At 37.8% G+C, this 17571-nt stretch overlaps 3 protein-coding genes across 5 annotated transcripts in view; 1 reads left to right on the forward strand and 2 right to left on the reverse strand.

The window, feature by feature from the left end:
- On the reverse strand, window positions 1-4201 carry LOC137020918 (synapse differentiation-inducing gene protein 1-like). The gene is made up of 2 exons (XM_067387041.1): window positions 3687-4201; window positions 1-1692 (listed from the first exon to the last, which is right to left on the reverse strand). Exons 1-2 carry the CDS (start codon window positions 4122-4124, stop codon window positions 1555-1557), a joined length of 576 nt encoding a protein of 191 aa, XP_067243142.1. The 5' UTR covers window positions 4125-4201; the 3' UTR covers window positions 1-1554.
- Window positions 4202-8319: 4118 nt separating this feature from the next.
- Window positions 8320-12137, reverse strand: LOC137020919 (interferon-induced transmembrane protein 3-like). The gene is made up of 2 exons (XM_067387042.1): window positions 11656-12137; window positions 8320-9912 (listed from the first exon to the last, which is right to left on the reverse strand). Exons 1-2 carry the CDS (start codon window positions 12043-12045, stop codon window positions 9760-9762), a joined length of 543 nt encoding a protein of 180 aa, XP_067243143.1. The 5' UTR covers window positions 12046-12137; the 3' UTR covers window positions 8320-9759.
- A 4338-nt stretch (window positions 12138-16475) lies between these two features.
- LOC137021355 (CSC1-like protein 2) overlaps window positions 16476-17571 on the forward strand; it is a 54054-nt gene continuing 52958 nt past the window's right edge. For all 3 annotated transcript variants that reach the window (XM_067387672.1, XM_067387673.1, XM_067387674.1), the window contains exon 1: window positions 16476-16737. The gene's annotated coding sequence lies outside the window, so the exon portion shown is untranslated. The remainder of the gene's footprint in view (window positions 16738-17571) is intronic.

Raw genomic sequence — 17571 nt, forward strand, 5'->3', positions numbered from 1 at the left:
TCAGGCTACACAGTAAAATGGACCACAAAATGGACCTGCAGAGGAAACTATTGTTCTGTTTCATGCTCTACGAATGTCACATGACAGTGCTGCCCCCTAGTGCACATCGCAACAACAACAACAATGTATTGAGGTACATACAGTAGACAGAATTGGGATTTATACAACACATTCTGGTTTTTAATTTCTTTAATGTACATATCAGTTCTAGTTCTTTTAGTTTTGTTTAACAAATTGATTTTACAGCTGTATTTCAATAGTAGCTTATGATTTGTGAATTCAGGTAAGCTGAGCTACTGAGTTGACTGTCACCCAGTTTATCTGAATTTACTCTGATGAAAGTGAAAGTATATTGGAGAGAGTATGTAAATAAGTTTTCAGCCTGCATACAGAAACACGCAGATACAAGTTCAAAGGTTGGTTATAAACCAGTATTAGGCCGGCCATCAAGGAATGCAGTAAAATAAGATTAGATAATCATCTAAAATGTAATCATTTACAAATGTGTTGCACCTTATTTCATAATCCTCTCCAACCATAAATGCTCAGCTGGTCTTGTCCAGAAATAACATTATGAGCTGTGCTACTTATGATTACAGATCATACACATGAACATGGCTCATATGTTTCCATATCCAGTCAGATAAAAATTTGATGTGACAATATTATGAGCTTTAACAAATTAGACTGTTGCATTGCACATTAATGCGTGTACATTACATTTAAAAAGGCCATAATGAGCTGATCAAAATTGCAAATATTGCTAGAAAAGATTTGGACACCTTGTATATTAATCTAGTAGTCAACATTTGAAGTGGATCAAAACCTTCTTAGGACAACTTTGATGAACTTTTTTGATCTACTTCAAATGTTGACTAGGAGCAGAACATGTATTTCATAAAGAAACAGAACTTTTATTTTTGGTTATGAATCATACTGAGTATATATACAGTATATAAGGCTTTATGTTGATGTGTAATTTACATACAGTTTTCAATCCAACAGCATTAAATAAAAGCATAAACATATATTGGATTATTTCCTTTAAAAAAAATTGAAAATACTTGTAATTTCTAATTTCTCCTGCAAAATCACAAGTAGCTGCATTTGAACACAATACAACATCTATTTATTGAAAACATAAACTTTACTTATAATTACTTATGAATACTTATAATTGCATCTCTTTCCTGCCAGACTGAGTGGCAAAAGAGCCTGCTGCATGACTCAATTTAATAGGGGAAACTGACAAACGATTGTCGGTTTAAACTAAAGTTTGGACTCGATATAGTGTTCCTGTTACAACTTACCAAAGAGCCAGTGATCCATGAATATTGACATGCAGCCAGGAATCATGTTTTTTTTTTTAAACATTTATATATGCCTGATTTCGACGCCAGATTTTGGTTCAGATGTTTTGTTATGCTATTTATTTCTGCAAAATAAAAGGCTGTTAACTTGCTCTTTGTGATTAAGAAGATTGAGTGAATCTAGGTAATGGTTCTGGTGGATGAAAGGAGGTAAAGCCCAAAGGCCCTGATAGTCTTAATCTGGTCATAGTGTCAGTACAAGGATGGTGGTTATTATGTAGACTGTAAGGCCGATAAAGAGACCGACAGTGTTCAGGATCACCGCTGATCTGGAGGAGCTCATCGCTAAGTCTTGCTGTCCAGACATGTTAGCATCCCGAGCCTGCAAAAAAAAAAAAAAACTCAATGCATGTTTTCCTTTCATACTAAGAAGCATTTTTCATTCTGTAATGTCATATTATACATCATTGCTTTTGATGCCTCCAAATGTAAATCCAAAGTTCAAAGCTATCAAGAGTTATAACCCTAATGTTGCTGTAATCTCATCATTTCACAGAAACTGTTAAGTTTCAGTTGCAATATGACCATCTGGTTTCCAAACATTTGGTTAGTAGATAAATCATAAAATGTATTAGATCAACTCAATAAAATCTTTTATCATCACATTCTATAAAGCATTAAATTGCGTAAAAGTGTTACATCAATATTTATTAAATGGTTAGTACTACACAACACCCTTAGCAACGTTCATTGAAGCGTACTGTAATATGTAGAAGAGTATTGTGAGAAAGCGATCGAGTGAACGAGTTTATTACCTGCATTCAGATTAAGCATTTTCCTTCAGGTCGGTCCTATGTTCATAATAAAAAATCTGTTTAAATGTCCTACTGCAATATCTTGTCCTTTTAACAGTTAAGGGGTTTTCCATGACTGACAGCACTAGTCAAAGCATTTCTCAGTTGCTTCTTGTTCCGTGTTCCCAACATTTCAGGCTTTTCAATATAAAAGTCTTCGCTACTGACTGACACACACATAAAGACTGCTGTTCACGGTCAGGGACTACTTTTTCTGGCGAAAGGAAGGCTTTTAGTGATTTTACTTCATGAAGGTTACATTCATACATATTTTTTGGCTTTAATATTTGTAGTGTGTGGTAACTTTTATAAAAACTACGGCTGTAGGGGTTGCAGGCATTTTAGCGCCCTTCAGCCGTGACGTATTCACGATATAGGACAGCCTCTCGTACCTTATTGCTTACATATATTATATAATGTGACATCAAAGTACCGCAAGAGCAGACGGCTCCATTTTCTTTGAAATCACTCTTGCAGTACTTTAATTTCAGTGCAGTGCCACTTCAAATCCAACAAGCCGGTTCAACCAATTTGTTCAAAACATGGATTAATGCTGCGTTCACACCAGACGCGACTTGCGCAAATAAATCGCGCTATTTGCGCATATTTGGACGCTTGAACATTTTGAGTTTACCCGCTCCTTTATGTGTCCCAGACTCTCCCATTGCTTTCTGCACACTTCCTCTGAATAAACACAACTTGTCAGTGGGGAAATAATTGTAAATTACAGCGAATAAGCTCAATTGGTCGTCTTTAGTTGGCTTGTGTGTATAATATATATATATATTATATATATATATATAGCTCAAATTAAGTAAAGACCGTTTTTTACAACTTATCAGATTGTCCGACCTCCTCACTCACTTTCTTTCAAACACGATCCTTTATATTTCTGTTTCTATAAATGTATGAAGATGTAGCGACGATGATTTTGTCCTCCATTGTTGTTTCGAATTTCTGCCTCAGCTTGCTACGTCACTACTAGAGCAAGCTCCTGATTGATTAACGCGGCGCGGAAATTCGCCAAAGTTCAGATTTTTTAACTTGCGCGTCATTCGCGCTGCAGGATGTCAATTCGCATCTTTGCATTGACTTAACAGGTAAATCACTCGTGCTTACCGCTTCATTCGCGTCCGGTGTGAACGCACCATAAGAAATGAAATGCCGCTGCGTGTTACACAGAGACGAACAGTTCTGCTTTGTCTTTATATTTTCATTGGCAAAATTGAGCAAAACAGACGAAATTGTGTCTAAAATAACAATATGCCTCGACTTCTTTTTTACTGAACTGTTGTATAAAATCCGTATCACATTTGCAGTCGTGCTTTTCTGGACAGAAAAACAGCACTCGCGTGATATTGCACTCGTTGCTCGAAAGCTGAAAACCGCTGAAAGCGCCAACAGTGCTGTTTTGAGTTTTACTCATATTTACATTATATGATGATATAGGTTATTTTATTATTTGTATGATTGTTTCATTATGAGGCAATCAAATACCCTCGAAATGAGAGCAAATACTTACAGAGCACGAGCAGACGATAGCAGCAAGTCCCAGAGGGCAACAGCAGAACAGCAAGGTAAAGATGGAGTAGCACAAGTAATCCGGCACTGGAGTGACTGCTGACGTGGAGGTCATGAACATGGTGGGCTGAACGGTGACCCCAGTGTGATCTGCATTCGGTCTTTGTGGATATGCAGGCATGCCTGGATAAGGCTGTTGTTGGGCATACGGGCCCTGAGGAGCATATGGGCCCTGAGGGCCACCTGGAGCTCCGTACGGCTGGCTGGGATATCCAGAAGGGTTGGGATAGGGCCCTGGGCCATAGTATCCAGCATTAGGTTGTTCCTGGTATGGTGGTGGCAAAGGCTGACCCATCCTGGGCTTCTGTGATGGATCCTGCTCTTCTGGGTCATTGCATGATAAGTTTATTCTTCCGATTGTTGGTCCTTGGTTGTACATTTCTTGTATTGTGCTTGTGATCTCCGTGCTCCTCACTGTTGAATCTGCCGTCAGTATTTTGCTTCTGTGCACCTTGTCCTCTGATGGTGATGTGGAGATTTATAACACTCTAATGGGAGGTGCTTTAGTGAAGATTCAGTTTGATAATTGCTTTATCTTATCTAAATGTTATGCTAATACAGTGTTTCTCAACTTGATAATAGTATGGAAAAACATGCAACTTTAAAGGATTAGTTCACTTTCAAATGAAAATTTCCTGATATTTTACTCACCCCCATGTCATCCAAGATGTTCATGTCTTTCATCAGTTGAAAAGAAATGAAGGTTTTTTGAGGAAAACATTCCAGGATTTTTCTCCATATAGTGGACTTCACTGGGGTTCAACGGGTTGAAGGTCCAAATGTCAGTTTCAGTGCAGCTTCAAAGAGCTCTACATGATCCCAGACGAGGAATAAGAGTCTTATCTAGAGAAACCATCGCTCATTTTCTAAAATAAATGTACAATTTTATACATTTTAACCATAAATGCTCAACTTGAACTAGCTCTCTTCTTATTGGAATTCCGGCAGTGTAGACACTGCTAAGTGTATTACTGCCCTCCTCAGGTCAAAGTTTGAACTAATTGTTATATACTTGCACTAGCATATTGAATATGACAATTTAGTTCAAACTTTGACCTGTGGAGGGCAGTAATACACCAAACAGCATCTACACTGATGGAATTCTAATAGAGAAGAAGAAGAGAACTAGTTCAAGATGAATATTTATGATTATGATGACTGAATTGACCATGCTTATATAGGGTGACCTAATGAGGCTAATTAGACACAGCTGAATGCAACAAGTGCTGATGAGTCCAGGCAAAGGATTATGGGGAATGTAGTGCATGTGTGAATGGCAATGAACAAGAGGGGAGTGCCCTCTGGTGGACAACCAGGGCACTCCAGCTGGTGATAGTGACAGTTATTTTAGTATCATTGAGATCATTATTGAGGTACATACAGTAGACAGAATTGGGATTTATACACCACATGCTGTTGATCTTAAAGCTTTATTCTTTGTACATATCAGTTCTGGTTCTTTTAGATTGTCAGTTTTGTTTAACAAATGATTTTACAGCTGTATTTCAATAGTAGCTTATGATTTGTGAATTCAGGTAAGCTGAGATACTGAGTTGACTGTCACCCAGTTTATCTGAATTTACTCTGATGAAAATGAAAGTTATTCACATTGGAGAGAGTATGTAGAATTGTTTGGCAGCCCTCATACAGAAACATGCAAGTTTAAAGGTTGGTTATAAATTTTATTTCATCCTACATTCATATAAAATCTATTTGGCCAGCCATCAAGGAATGCAGTAAAATAAAATTAAATAATAATCTAAAATGTAATCATTTACAAATGTGTTGTAAATGCACCTTATTTCATATTCCTCTCCAACCATAAATGCTCTGCTGATTCTTGCCCAGAAATAACATTATGAGCTGTGCTACTATGAACATGGCTCATATGTTTCCATATCCAGTCAGATACCAAGGAAAACTTGAAAATTATTAGCTTTACCAAATAAGACTGAATAACAAGGCAAGGCCATATTGCAAATATTGCTAGAAAAAGATGTTTATACCTTGTATAATAATATATTAGCAGAACACTTAATGTATTTCATTAAGAAACAGCACTATAAAAAAACCCAGAACACTCAAAGAGTTCTTTTTCTTCATTTAAAGGCTTTATTTTGATGTGTAATTTAGTTACATATGATTTACATACCGTTCTCAATACAACAGAATTAAAAAAGAAATAAAGCAAACATACATTAGATTATTTCCTCAAATTGTCTTGAAAAAGGGTCTGCAAAATCACTAGTAGCAGCATTTGAAAAGCACAATACAGCATCTGTTCATTTAATTACTCCGTACACCCACAGTAAGAGTACGGTGCCCATTGTGTACAGTGCAAGGCCGAAACCGAGGGCGACATTGTTCAGGGTCAACGCCGTTCTGGAGGACCTGATCGCTAAATCTTGTCGTCCTGCCAGGTTAGCATCTCGTGTCTGCGAAAAAAAAGAAGTTTTCCTTTCATACTAAGAAGCATTTTTCATTCTGTAATGTCATATTATAGATCATTGCTTTTGATGCCTCCAAATGTAAGTCCAAAGTTCAGAGTTATCCAGAGTTATAACTCTAATTACGCTGTAATCTCCGGTGTCTGAAGAGATGACTATGTCATCATTTCACAGGAACTGTTAAGTTTCAGTTGCAAGAAGACCATCTGATTTCACAACATTCAGTTAGTAGATTTTTCATCACATTCTATAAAGTGTTAAAATAATATATTAAAAAAATCTAAGGCTATATATGTATCAGATCAGTGCGTCAAGAGCACAAATACATACATACAACATATACATATTGACACATCATTATAACGGACTCGTGGGCTTAACACTCTGAGGTCTGAGATATCGCCAGCGATACCACAGCGTTTTTTTTCTAACCAGTGTGAAAGAGACTCAAAATACTCCGTCAATGTTGCACATACAATTAAGAGTTATACACCATTTTAATCTGTGGAATATCCTCTTTTATTTGTGTACACTCAGAGTAACAACAAAATATTGTGCTTTTTGCAAAATAAAGAAAACTAACATGAAGCGTGATCTCTCGTCTCCCTCTGAACAAACTCCAATCTGTTAGTTCTCAGAAAATAAACTGTAACTTAGTGAATACTAATCACAAAAAAAAAAAAAATAGACTTATGTCTAAAAAAACGTTGAAGTGTCAGGTTTTAAATCGTGTAAGTGAAATCGAAAACAAACATTCTGTGGTTATGTAATCTGTATGAAAAGAGAGCCATGTCAGAAGTCCATGATTCAGCTCATTATCATTATAATATAAAATATTATATTATTATATTAGCTCATTAGCTTTGAGACATGATCACAGAGTTTTTTCACAGCCTACCTGTCTGAAAGAGCTCATTATTATGCAGCTCATTAGAGCTCTTTATGCGATTCTTTTGTCTTCTCAGGTGAGAATCACCCATTATTCATGATTATTCACGCCTCCACGCATACTGTGTTTCTTGACAAAAGATGTTTTAGAAAATTTAAATCTCTCTATTGTTTTATATGAAGGAGTAGGAAGGATACTTTTTACATAATTTTGAAGCAAAAACTCTAGTCTACCACCTCCAATACCCAGAAGTCTTGTAAACACAGATTAAATATTATTTTTTTGGCCTTGTTTCAGTGACTTAAGTTTTTTGTTTTTTCAATAACCACACATAAACGTTATTCCTTCAAAAATACAAACAAAATACAAAAATACAAAATACATGTTCCTCACATATTATGGTAGCCTAGTTTGTGCTGAATACAGTGTAATGACACTTTTGTCATTTATATGTTTATGAACAACTGAAAAAAGCACAAATGTCAGGTCATGTCAAAACTTCTCCAGGCCCCAAATCAGCCTCAGACTCCAGAGGGTTAATGTACGACTCCTATACATCACTGCAATTGTCTTTACTATCCTCATCCATCAAAACTTTACTAGCAAGACGATGGTTTGCTTTATCCAACTGAGAAATGTAGTTTGCGTATCATCGGGCTATACAGCGGTGGGATGTTTTCTTTATCTTTATCTGATTGTTTCAATGAATTTGTTTAGACTGAAAACTTTCCCAGAGTTTAGCAACTTATAATGACCTGATCGCAAACAGAGAAGCGAAATCAGGGTTAGAACAGAAATTTCCGGGAAGCTTGCGTCATTAGATGCTCAGTTTGATACACTCCCGCTTCAGTAATATATAACTTGTCAATTAAAGCATATTGAGATATTTTTATTATTTGTATGATTAATTCATTAGGAGGCAATCAAATACTCTTGAAATGAGAGCGAATACTTACAGCGGCAGAGTAGATAACAGCAGCGAATCCCAGAGGGAAACAGCAGAAGAGCAAGGTAAAGATGGAGTAGCACAAGAACTCTGACATATGATTGGACGCTGGTGTGGAGGTCATGATCACAGTGGGATGAACGGTGACCCCAGTGTGACCTGCATTCTGTGGATATGGCTGTTGTTGGGTATATGGTCCCTGAGGGCTAACTGGAGCTCCATACGGCTGGAGGGGAAAGCTGGAAGAGTTGGGATAGGACACTGGCAAAGGCTGAGCCATCCTGGGCTTAGCTGATGGATTCTGCTCTTCTGGGTCACTGAATGAGTAGTTAATTCTTCCGATTGCTGGTCCTTGATTGTACATTTCTTTTCTTGTACTTGTGATCTCTTTGGTTTTGTGCTCCTCGTTGGTGTATCTGCTGTCAGTCTTGTGCTTTATTGAACCATGTCCTCTGATTATGTCGAAATTTATAGGACTGTAATGGGAGGGTCGCTGCAAAGATAAGATGAAGCAATCCGCTTGTTAAGTCGTGACGTAAGCCAAGCCTCGACTCGTTTCACTTGAGAATGCAATCTCGGCGGCCGTTTATGAGCGCTATTTATTCATATTAAACATTAAAAAGTTTAACATTTAAATTACTTACAGTCTACGTGCTCACAGCATCACAGACATTAATATTTTAATGATTTATAAAAGATGAATCACTGTCTGGCCATTTGGGATTTTGCTATGAAGATAAAGGATATGATTATAATGTTTGGTAGTATTACACCATATTGTGTGTGTGTATATTAGCATCGTTTGTTGTTTTCTTGTGGTAGGAGATAGAGCGTTTGGACCTGGAAGTGCTGCCGCGTCACGTCAGGCTTAACCGAATTAGCACACTGAATATCCGCCTGAACCTCCCATTCAGCGGAGATTCAGTTTGATAATTGCTTCATCTTATCTGAAAATTATGCATGTTTCTCGTCTGCTCGATTAAGCTTAAAAATGTGTTTTAACTATAAAGTCAAAAATGCAATTCAATCTTAAATAAAATGCAACTTAGTTAATTTGTCATATGTTACAAGAACAGCCTTCTTCCACCTCAGAAACATTGCTAAGCAAGGGAACATTTGATCTGTTTATGATGCAGAAAAGCTAGTTCATGCATTCATGACCTCTAGACTGGATTTCTGTAATGCATTACTAGCTGGTTGTCCTGCTTCCTCTGTAAACAAGCTACAGTTAATAGAGTTCTTTCCAAGTCAAGAACATATGATCATATAACAACAATTTTATCATCTCTGCACTGGTTACCTATTAAGTTCGAACTGATTACAAAGTATTGCTACTGACCTATTAAGCCATAAATAGTTCAGTTCCTACGTACTTAACCGATCTTCTATCATTCATCTTACAATCCGTCATGCTCTTTAAAGTCACAAAACTCTGGGCTTTTGGTAGTACCTGAGTCCAGAGAACGTTTTTGCATTTAACTCCTAAACTCTGGAATAGCTTTCCTGATATATATATCTCATTAAAACCAGAACACAGCAAGTCCTTTTTTCTTCATTAAAAAAAAAAAGCTTTATTTTGATGTGTAATTTTAAAAGAATGAAATTTGCACTAAATGAAATGTGAAGTGCTCAGTACATTGATAATCATACAGTTTTCAATCCGACAGCATTAAATTAAAACAAAATAAAATCATAAACAGTAGCTGCATTTGAAGCAGAATACAGCATCTGTTCATTTAAATACGCCGTATGCATTCAGTGAGAGGATGATGGTCAGTATGTAGACTGCAAGGCCGATACCAAGAGCGACATTGTTCAGAATCAACGTCGTTCTCGAGGATCTGCTTGCTAAATCTTGCTGTCCAGCCATGTTAGCATTTTGAGTCTGCGAAAACAACAACAACAACAACAAAAAAACCTGTCAATGCATGTTTTCCTTTTCATTTTTCATTCTGTAATGTCATATTATAGATCATTGCTTTTGGTGCCTCCAAATGATCCAAAGTTACCCAGAGCTATAACCCTAATTATGCTCTAATCTCTGGTGTAAAAGGATAATTCAGCTGTCTAATGAGATGACTATGACATCTAAGGATAATGGAAATAATGAATAAATGTTGTTTGTGGTTATGTAGCGAAGGATCATTTGGATAAATGTGGCATACAGTATGTGAAGGCACAACAGCGCGTACTGCTCCTGCATTGCATACACACTGTAAACTGAGTATGTGTGAATCTGGCATAACCTGTTAACATGGACACAGCAAAAAATACACACTGCAAAGCACCTGACAGTTCCTGTACCCATCCCTAATGACATAATTTCACATGCAGGAACTGTTAAGTTTCAGTTGCAGTGTAACTGTCTGGTTTCCCGGCATTCAGTTACTAGACAGTCATAAAATTCATTGATGTTATATGATGAAAATATCACTACATCACAAGCCTTTTATTATCACATTCTATAAAGTGTTAAATTGTGTTAAAGTGTTATCTCAAGCTACACCGACCAGGCATAACATTATGAGCACTGACAGGTGAAGTGAATAATTGATCATCTCTTCATCAAGGCACCTGTTAGTGGGTGGATATATTAGGCAGCAAGTGGACATTTTGTCCTCAAAGTTGATGTGTTAGAAGCAGGACAAATGGGCAAGCGTAAGGATTTGAGTGAGTTTGACAAGAGCCAAAGTGTGATGGCTAGACGACTAGATCAGTGCATCTCCAAAACTGCAGCTCTTGTGGGGTGTTCCCGGTCTGCAGTGGTCAGTATCTATCAAAAGTGCTCCATGGAAGGAACAGTGGTGAACCGGCGACAGGGTCATGGGCGGACAAGGTGGGGAGCGAAGGCTGGCCCGTGTGGTCCGATCCAACAGACGAGCTCCTGAAGCTCAAATTGCTCAAGAAGTTAATGCTGGTTCTGATAGAAAGGTGTCAGAATACACAGAGCATCACAGTTTTTTGCGTATGGAGCTGCATAGCCGCAGACCAGTTTGGTGACCCGTCCACCGCCGAAAGAGCATCAGAACTGGACCACGGAGCAATGGAAGAAAGTGCCTGGTCTGATGAATCACGTTTTCTTTTACATCACGTGGGGAACACATGGCACCAGGATGCACTATGGGAAGAGGACAACCCGGCGGAGGCAGTGTGATGCTTTGGGCAATGTTTTGCTGGGAAACCTTGGGACCTGCCATCCATGTGGATGTTACTTTGACACGTACCACCTACCTAAGCATTATTGCAGACCATGTACAGCCTTTCATGGTATTCCCTGGTGGCTGTGGCCTCTTTGAGCAGGATAATGCTCCTGACACAAAGCAAAATGGTTTGAGGAGCACAACAACGAGCCTTCAAATTCCCCAGATCTCAATCCAATTGAGCATCTGTGGGATGTGCTGAACAAACAAGTCCGATCCATGGAGGCTCCACCTCACAACTTACAGGACTTAAAGGATCAAACATCTTGGTCCAGATACCACAGCACACCTTCAGGGGTCCATGCCTCGAAGGATCCAACACCAAGAGGGGCCAACACAATATTAGGAAGGCGGTCATAATGTTATGCCTGATCGGTGCATATACTGCTGTGTGTTTGTATATATATTTAATGAGAGTGAATACTTACAGAGGCAGAGTAGATAACAGCAGCGATGCCCAGAGGGAAACAGCAGCACAGCAAGGTAAAGATGGAGTAGCACAAGTAATCCGGCATATGAACGGACGCTGGTGTGGAGATCATGAACACAGTGGGCTGAGCGGTGACCCCAGTGTGACCTGCATTCGGTGGATATGGCTGCTGTTGGGTATACGGGCCCTGAGGGTCACCTGGAGCTCCGTATGGCTGGCTGGGATATCCGGAAAGGTTGGGATAGGACTCTGGGTATCCGGCATTAGGTTGTTCCTGGTAGGGTGGCGGCACAGGCTGACCCATCTTGGGCTTCTCTGATGGATCCTGCTCTTCTGGGTCACTGAATGAGAAGTTTACTCTTCTGATTGTTGGTTCTTGATTGTACATTTCTTTTCTTGTACTCGTGATCTCCTCGCTGGGGTATATGCCGTCAGTCTTGTGCTTACATGAAACTTGTCCTGAAGATTTATAGGACTCTCATGGGAGGTGGTTTGCAGCTTGTGGTGGAGGTTCAGTGGAGATTCACTGTGATAATTGCTTCATCTTATTTCAATATTACACTAAACAGTGTTTCTCAACTTGTTGATCAAGCTTAAAAATGTGTACCAGCTTGATATCCTTGGGATTCCGGAGGTACGGTAGCCGGGATCTTTCCGAATTGATAGCGATGATAAGACTCTGGGCATTGAACTGGCCACACATGTGGAGTCAGATTTCACTCTAAACTTTAATTATACAGGGTTTAATTACACTGTTTTAATTATACAGCGAGATATACAGGGTTAGTGGCTTTATTGCATCAGATATGTGTCACTTAATTTGCTCACAGCTGATTGGTCCCATTTTGGTTTGCAATCTCTAACCCAGAATAAAACCTGCTCCAGAGCAGGTTATCCGTATGGCGTAAGTCTGATTCACCACTTGGACTTTTTGAGATTGCTGGCTTATTTTGGGAAACTCCATAAGCCACTGTAAGGATTGAAGGTATCTGTGTGTATTAGGACTCGATGTGAGATCCACCAATCAGAGAGATTCCCGAATCTCAATCGATCTGGTTCAATCCTAATTCGAATTATTGTTAATATGTATTTCATTTTCCAGGAGCTCATTGCTTCTACCTTCAGTTAAACTGATAACAGTGATTGTTAATTAATTGCCTAAATTATTACATTATTTGCTAACTGCATTCTTTAAATTATGTTGACATGCATTCTCTGTAAAGCTGCTTTGAAACGATATGTATCGTGAAAAGCGCTATACAAATAAATGTGAATTGAATTGAACAACCATTTTTTGTTTTGGCTTGTACTGTATTTTATTTCATGGTCAAAATGTGCCTATAACAATTTGTAATCCTGTATTATTAATGTAATGTACTTCTGTTACCTATCAACCTTTCAAAAGCGATAAAAACTTAAATAAAAAAAAAGGAATACAATAATTATTAAAAAGTGAATAATAGCAGCCTGCAAGTCCTCTCTTCACCAGCAGGTGTCAGTGTGAAATCACATAAACAAAGCCATGATATTAAACTTAAAGTGAACTGTGCAAGGTTGAATTTATAAAGTTGTAAATATAGACATTTTTCTTAGAAAAACACATTGCTTCACTTCAGAAGGCATTTATTAACCCCCAGGAGTCGTATGGATTACTTTTTTTATGGATGGATGCATTATTTTTGGCTTCAAAACATTCACAACCATTATAAACTTTGGAGGACTAAGGATATTTTTAAATATATCTCCGTTAGTGTTCGTCTGAAAGAAGATAGTCATATACACCTAGGATGGCTTGAGGGTGAGTAAATCATGGGGTAATTTTAATTTTTGGCTGAACTATCCTTTTAAGATCTAGTATTGCAAGTCAAAGGTCAGTCAGTATTACTTTATGGTATCAAATTAGGCGTATTTAAGTAACTGACTGTGAAAAGTTCACATTTTTAAAAAAACAGCTGTAAAGAAAGAAAAAAAAATCTGATTACTTACGTGTAAGACTAGTCTTAGTGGTTTATGCAATCGCCCGCAGATGATTTGTTAGTCTCTACCTCTCACACCATGAGCTTTAAGGTGCAGTATGTAGGATTTCTGTCCACTAGAGGTCACTAGAGGTCTATTCAAAACAAAGGCGTAGCTTGATGACACCAAGTTTGAGAGCGGAATCTTGGGACATGTGGTCTTCACCTCAACATACGGTGCGAATTAATCGGGATAGGACTCTGGAAGAAATCATGTTCATGGATGCGATTATTAACGTTACTGTAGTATGAAGCAGAGCAGGAGCGAGTGTTGTGGAGCTGAACGAGGAGCTGGAGCGATTGATCAACACACGCCTCACGAGCAGCGGGACCTTTATTATGACACAGTCGCTGGCGCCGCTTCCTCTTTTCCGGTCATGAGTATGAGGTAACGCAGCTCTGTTTATCATATTAGATACATTTGAGAGTGTTGAAAATGATGTTATAACGTTACTCTGTGCGTTCGCTCGGCGGCTGCTGTGAGACACTGTTACACACTGCAGTAAGATAGATCCATTTTACAATATCATATTAAATGCTGGATGATTGTGTTGATAAATGGCATGCAGTTTAAAACGTATTGTATGATTACTGTTACTAAAAATAAAGCTGCATCTGATTATGCTATGTTAGCTACTTGACAAATAGTGTTTTTCTCTGAGGCATGTTAAAGCATGAGACTCGCAAAAAATCAAGAAAATTAGATTTAAACAATAAGACTAAACGTGTTGAGCTATATAACAATAATTAGTTTTGTTTATAAATATATCAAAACAGTTGTTCTCTTGCCTATTAAAACATGTAATATTTTAAAGGGATAGTTCACCCAAAAATGAAAATTTGATGTTTATCTGCTTACCCCCAGTGCATCCAAGATGTAGGTGACATTTTTTCTTCAGTCGATCACAAATGATGATTTTTAACTGCAACCGCTGCCGTCTGTCATTCAAATAATAGCAGTAGATGGGAACTTCAACTATAACAGTAAATAAAACTTGCTTAGACAAATCCAAATGAAACCCTGCGGCTCGTGACGACACATTAATGTCCTAAGACACGAAACGATCAGTTTGTGAGAGAAACCGAAAAGTATTTATATCATTTTTTACCTCTAATACACCACTATCTCCAACTCCGTTCAGCTTCCTGTTATTGAGGTCAAAAAACGCGTTGTGATGACGGAAGTGATGTCTCGCCCATATACTTCAATGAGCGCGAGACATCACTTCCGCTGTCAGAGCGCGATCAGACCTCACTAACCGGAAGCTGAACGAAGTTGGACATAGTGGTGTATTAGAGGTAAAAAATGATATAAATACTGTTCGGTTTCTCTCACAAACCGATCGTTTCGTGTCTTAGGACATTAATGTGTCGTCACGAGCCGCAGGGTTTAATTTGGATTTGTCTAAGCAAGGTTTATTCACTCTTATAGATGAAGTTCCCATCTACTGCAATTATTTGAATGACAGAGGGCAGCGGTTGCAGTTAAAATCATCATTTGTGATCGCCTGAAGAAAAAATGTCACCTACATCTTGGATGCACTGGGGGTAAGCAGATAAACATCAAATTTTCATTTGTGGGTGAACTATCCCTTTAAAGCATCTTTGGTGTTTCCATGGTTTCTACAACCGAGGGTAACGCGGGTATGACGCCATTGACAGTCGACTCCTCACACGTCCCGGAGCCTTGGATAAACTTGCAATTTTCTCACGATTTACACATAGTTGCAAACATTTGGGATATTGTAAGTACTCAAGTGAACAAAATATATAACACTGGCCTAGTGGCTTTACAGCAAAAATCTTACATATTGCACCTTTAAAAACGCAAATCTGTTTTCATTAAAGGGTTAGTTCACCCAAAAATGAAGATTATGTCATTTATTACTCACCCTCATGCCGTTCCACACCCATAAGACCTTCGTTCATCTTCAGAACACAAATTAAGATATTGTAGTTGAAATAGCCAGCGATGACATTTCCTCTCTCAAGATCCATTAATGTACTACAAACATATTTAAATCAGTTCATGTGAGTACAGTGGTTCAATATTAATATTTTAAAGCCACAAAAAATATTTTGATGCGGCAAAAAAACAAAATAACGACTTATTTAGTGATGGCTGATTTCAAAACACTGCTTCAGGAAGCTTCGGAGCGTTATGAATCAACGTGTCGAATCATCGGTTCGGAGTGCCAAAGTCACATGATTTCAGCAGTTTGACACGCGATCCGAATCATGATTCGACACAAAAGATTCATAACGCTCCGAATACTTCCTGAAGCAGTGTTTTGAAATCAGCCATCACTAAATAAGTCCTTATTTTGTTTTTTTGGTGCACCAAAAATATTATCTTCGCTTTATAATATTAATATTGAACCACTGTACTCACATGAACTGATTTAAATATGTTTTTAGTACATTAATGGATCTTGAGAGAGGAAATGTCATTGCTGGCTATTTCAACTAAAATATCTTAATTTGTGTTCTGAAGGTCTTAAGGGTGTGGAACGGCATGAGGGTAAATAATAAATGACATTATTTTAATTTCTGCGTGAACTAACCCTTTAATGAGGAAGAGCCTACAGTATTCAGATTTCATACGTAACAAAGTAAAAGAAAAATACTATCTTGAATCTTGCATGTGTAAAACGTTTTTGTTAAGAATAATATCGGCGACTTTTAATTGCTTCAGTAGGACTTCTACGCTGAAAAGTAGCCAAGGAGGGCGTCATTTTGAAACGCTCCCTCACATACGTCGCTTCACACAGCTGAATATATTAAGCCTCCAAATAGCCGCCCGGTATTTATATTCCTGGAGTGTCCTCGTCCGTCCGCGCGTTCCCATAAAGAAAACAAGCACGACTCGCACCTGTGTCAAAAAGCAATTTAAAAATAATTGAAGCTCAGACAAGAAGTGCGTTTTTTTTATTCTGATGAGGATATTATTGAATGCGCTTGTAGAGCTCATTTCTGCCGCGGTGGATTTGCAAAAGGATTTATTCTATTTGGGATCTTGGAGCAAAGGAATACAGCAGAGTCCTCAAATCCGTTCGGATTGACAGGTAACAGAAGACATTATTTCCATTGCGTTATTTGGCGCAGTGATTCTGTGATCGGGCCCGTCATTCATTCACGCGCGCGACTTTGACGCGACGCGTTACATGACATTGTGTCCAGTGTTTTGTTACAGTATTATGTATCGATTCGGCAAAAGTAGCTCACAACAGAACTATATTGTGTAACGCACATTCCCCACCATCCTGCGCTCATGCCGGAGGACAATTTCTCTTTTGTTTTATCGCGTTTTTGTCTGTGAATAAAATATTGTATTCCGTGAAACGCCCTGCGCACTAAAAACCTCATTAAGTGCGTCTATATTATCATTTTCCTTCATTAAACACAATTTAAGCATTTTAAAATTATATATTCAGATAATGTTCAATGCATTTCATCGTGTTTTATTGGGGTGATTATTTATGCAGCAGAGGAAAAATATGCAATAAGTGTCCTAATATAATATGGAGTAAAGTATAGTGGAATAAACATTATTAATACATTCAGATCTGAATATGAGATTCAACAGATGCATCACCTGCACATGAAAATGTGAATGTTTTTAGAAATATTCACAATTCAATGTTTATTTACAGTGAAAGTAAAATCTGCATTTAAAATATATATATTTTTAAATGTATTATTATATTTTAATTGCATGTTTTTAGCATGAACTTTTATTAAATAATATTACAAAAAATTAAATATTGTCATTATATTTGGCAATTTGTAAAGTGTTTATTATGTTTACATTTTTAGATACTAAATTGCACTCATATCCATTTGTAGTTTGCTTCACAGTGCCATAGCTTATTTATTTACAATATTTTTGACAATTTTTT

This window comes from Chanodichthys erythropterus, chromosome 6, assembly GCF_024489055.1.
Source record: "Chanodichthys erythropterus isolate Z2021 chromosome 6, ASM2448905v1, whole genome shotgun sequence".
NCBI classification, from domain to species: domain Eukaryota; kingdom Metazoa; phylum Chordata; class Actinopteri; order Cypriniformes; family Xenocyprididae; genus Chanodichthys; species Chanodichthys erythropterus.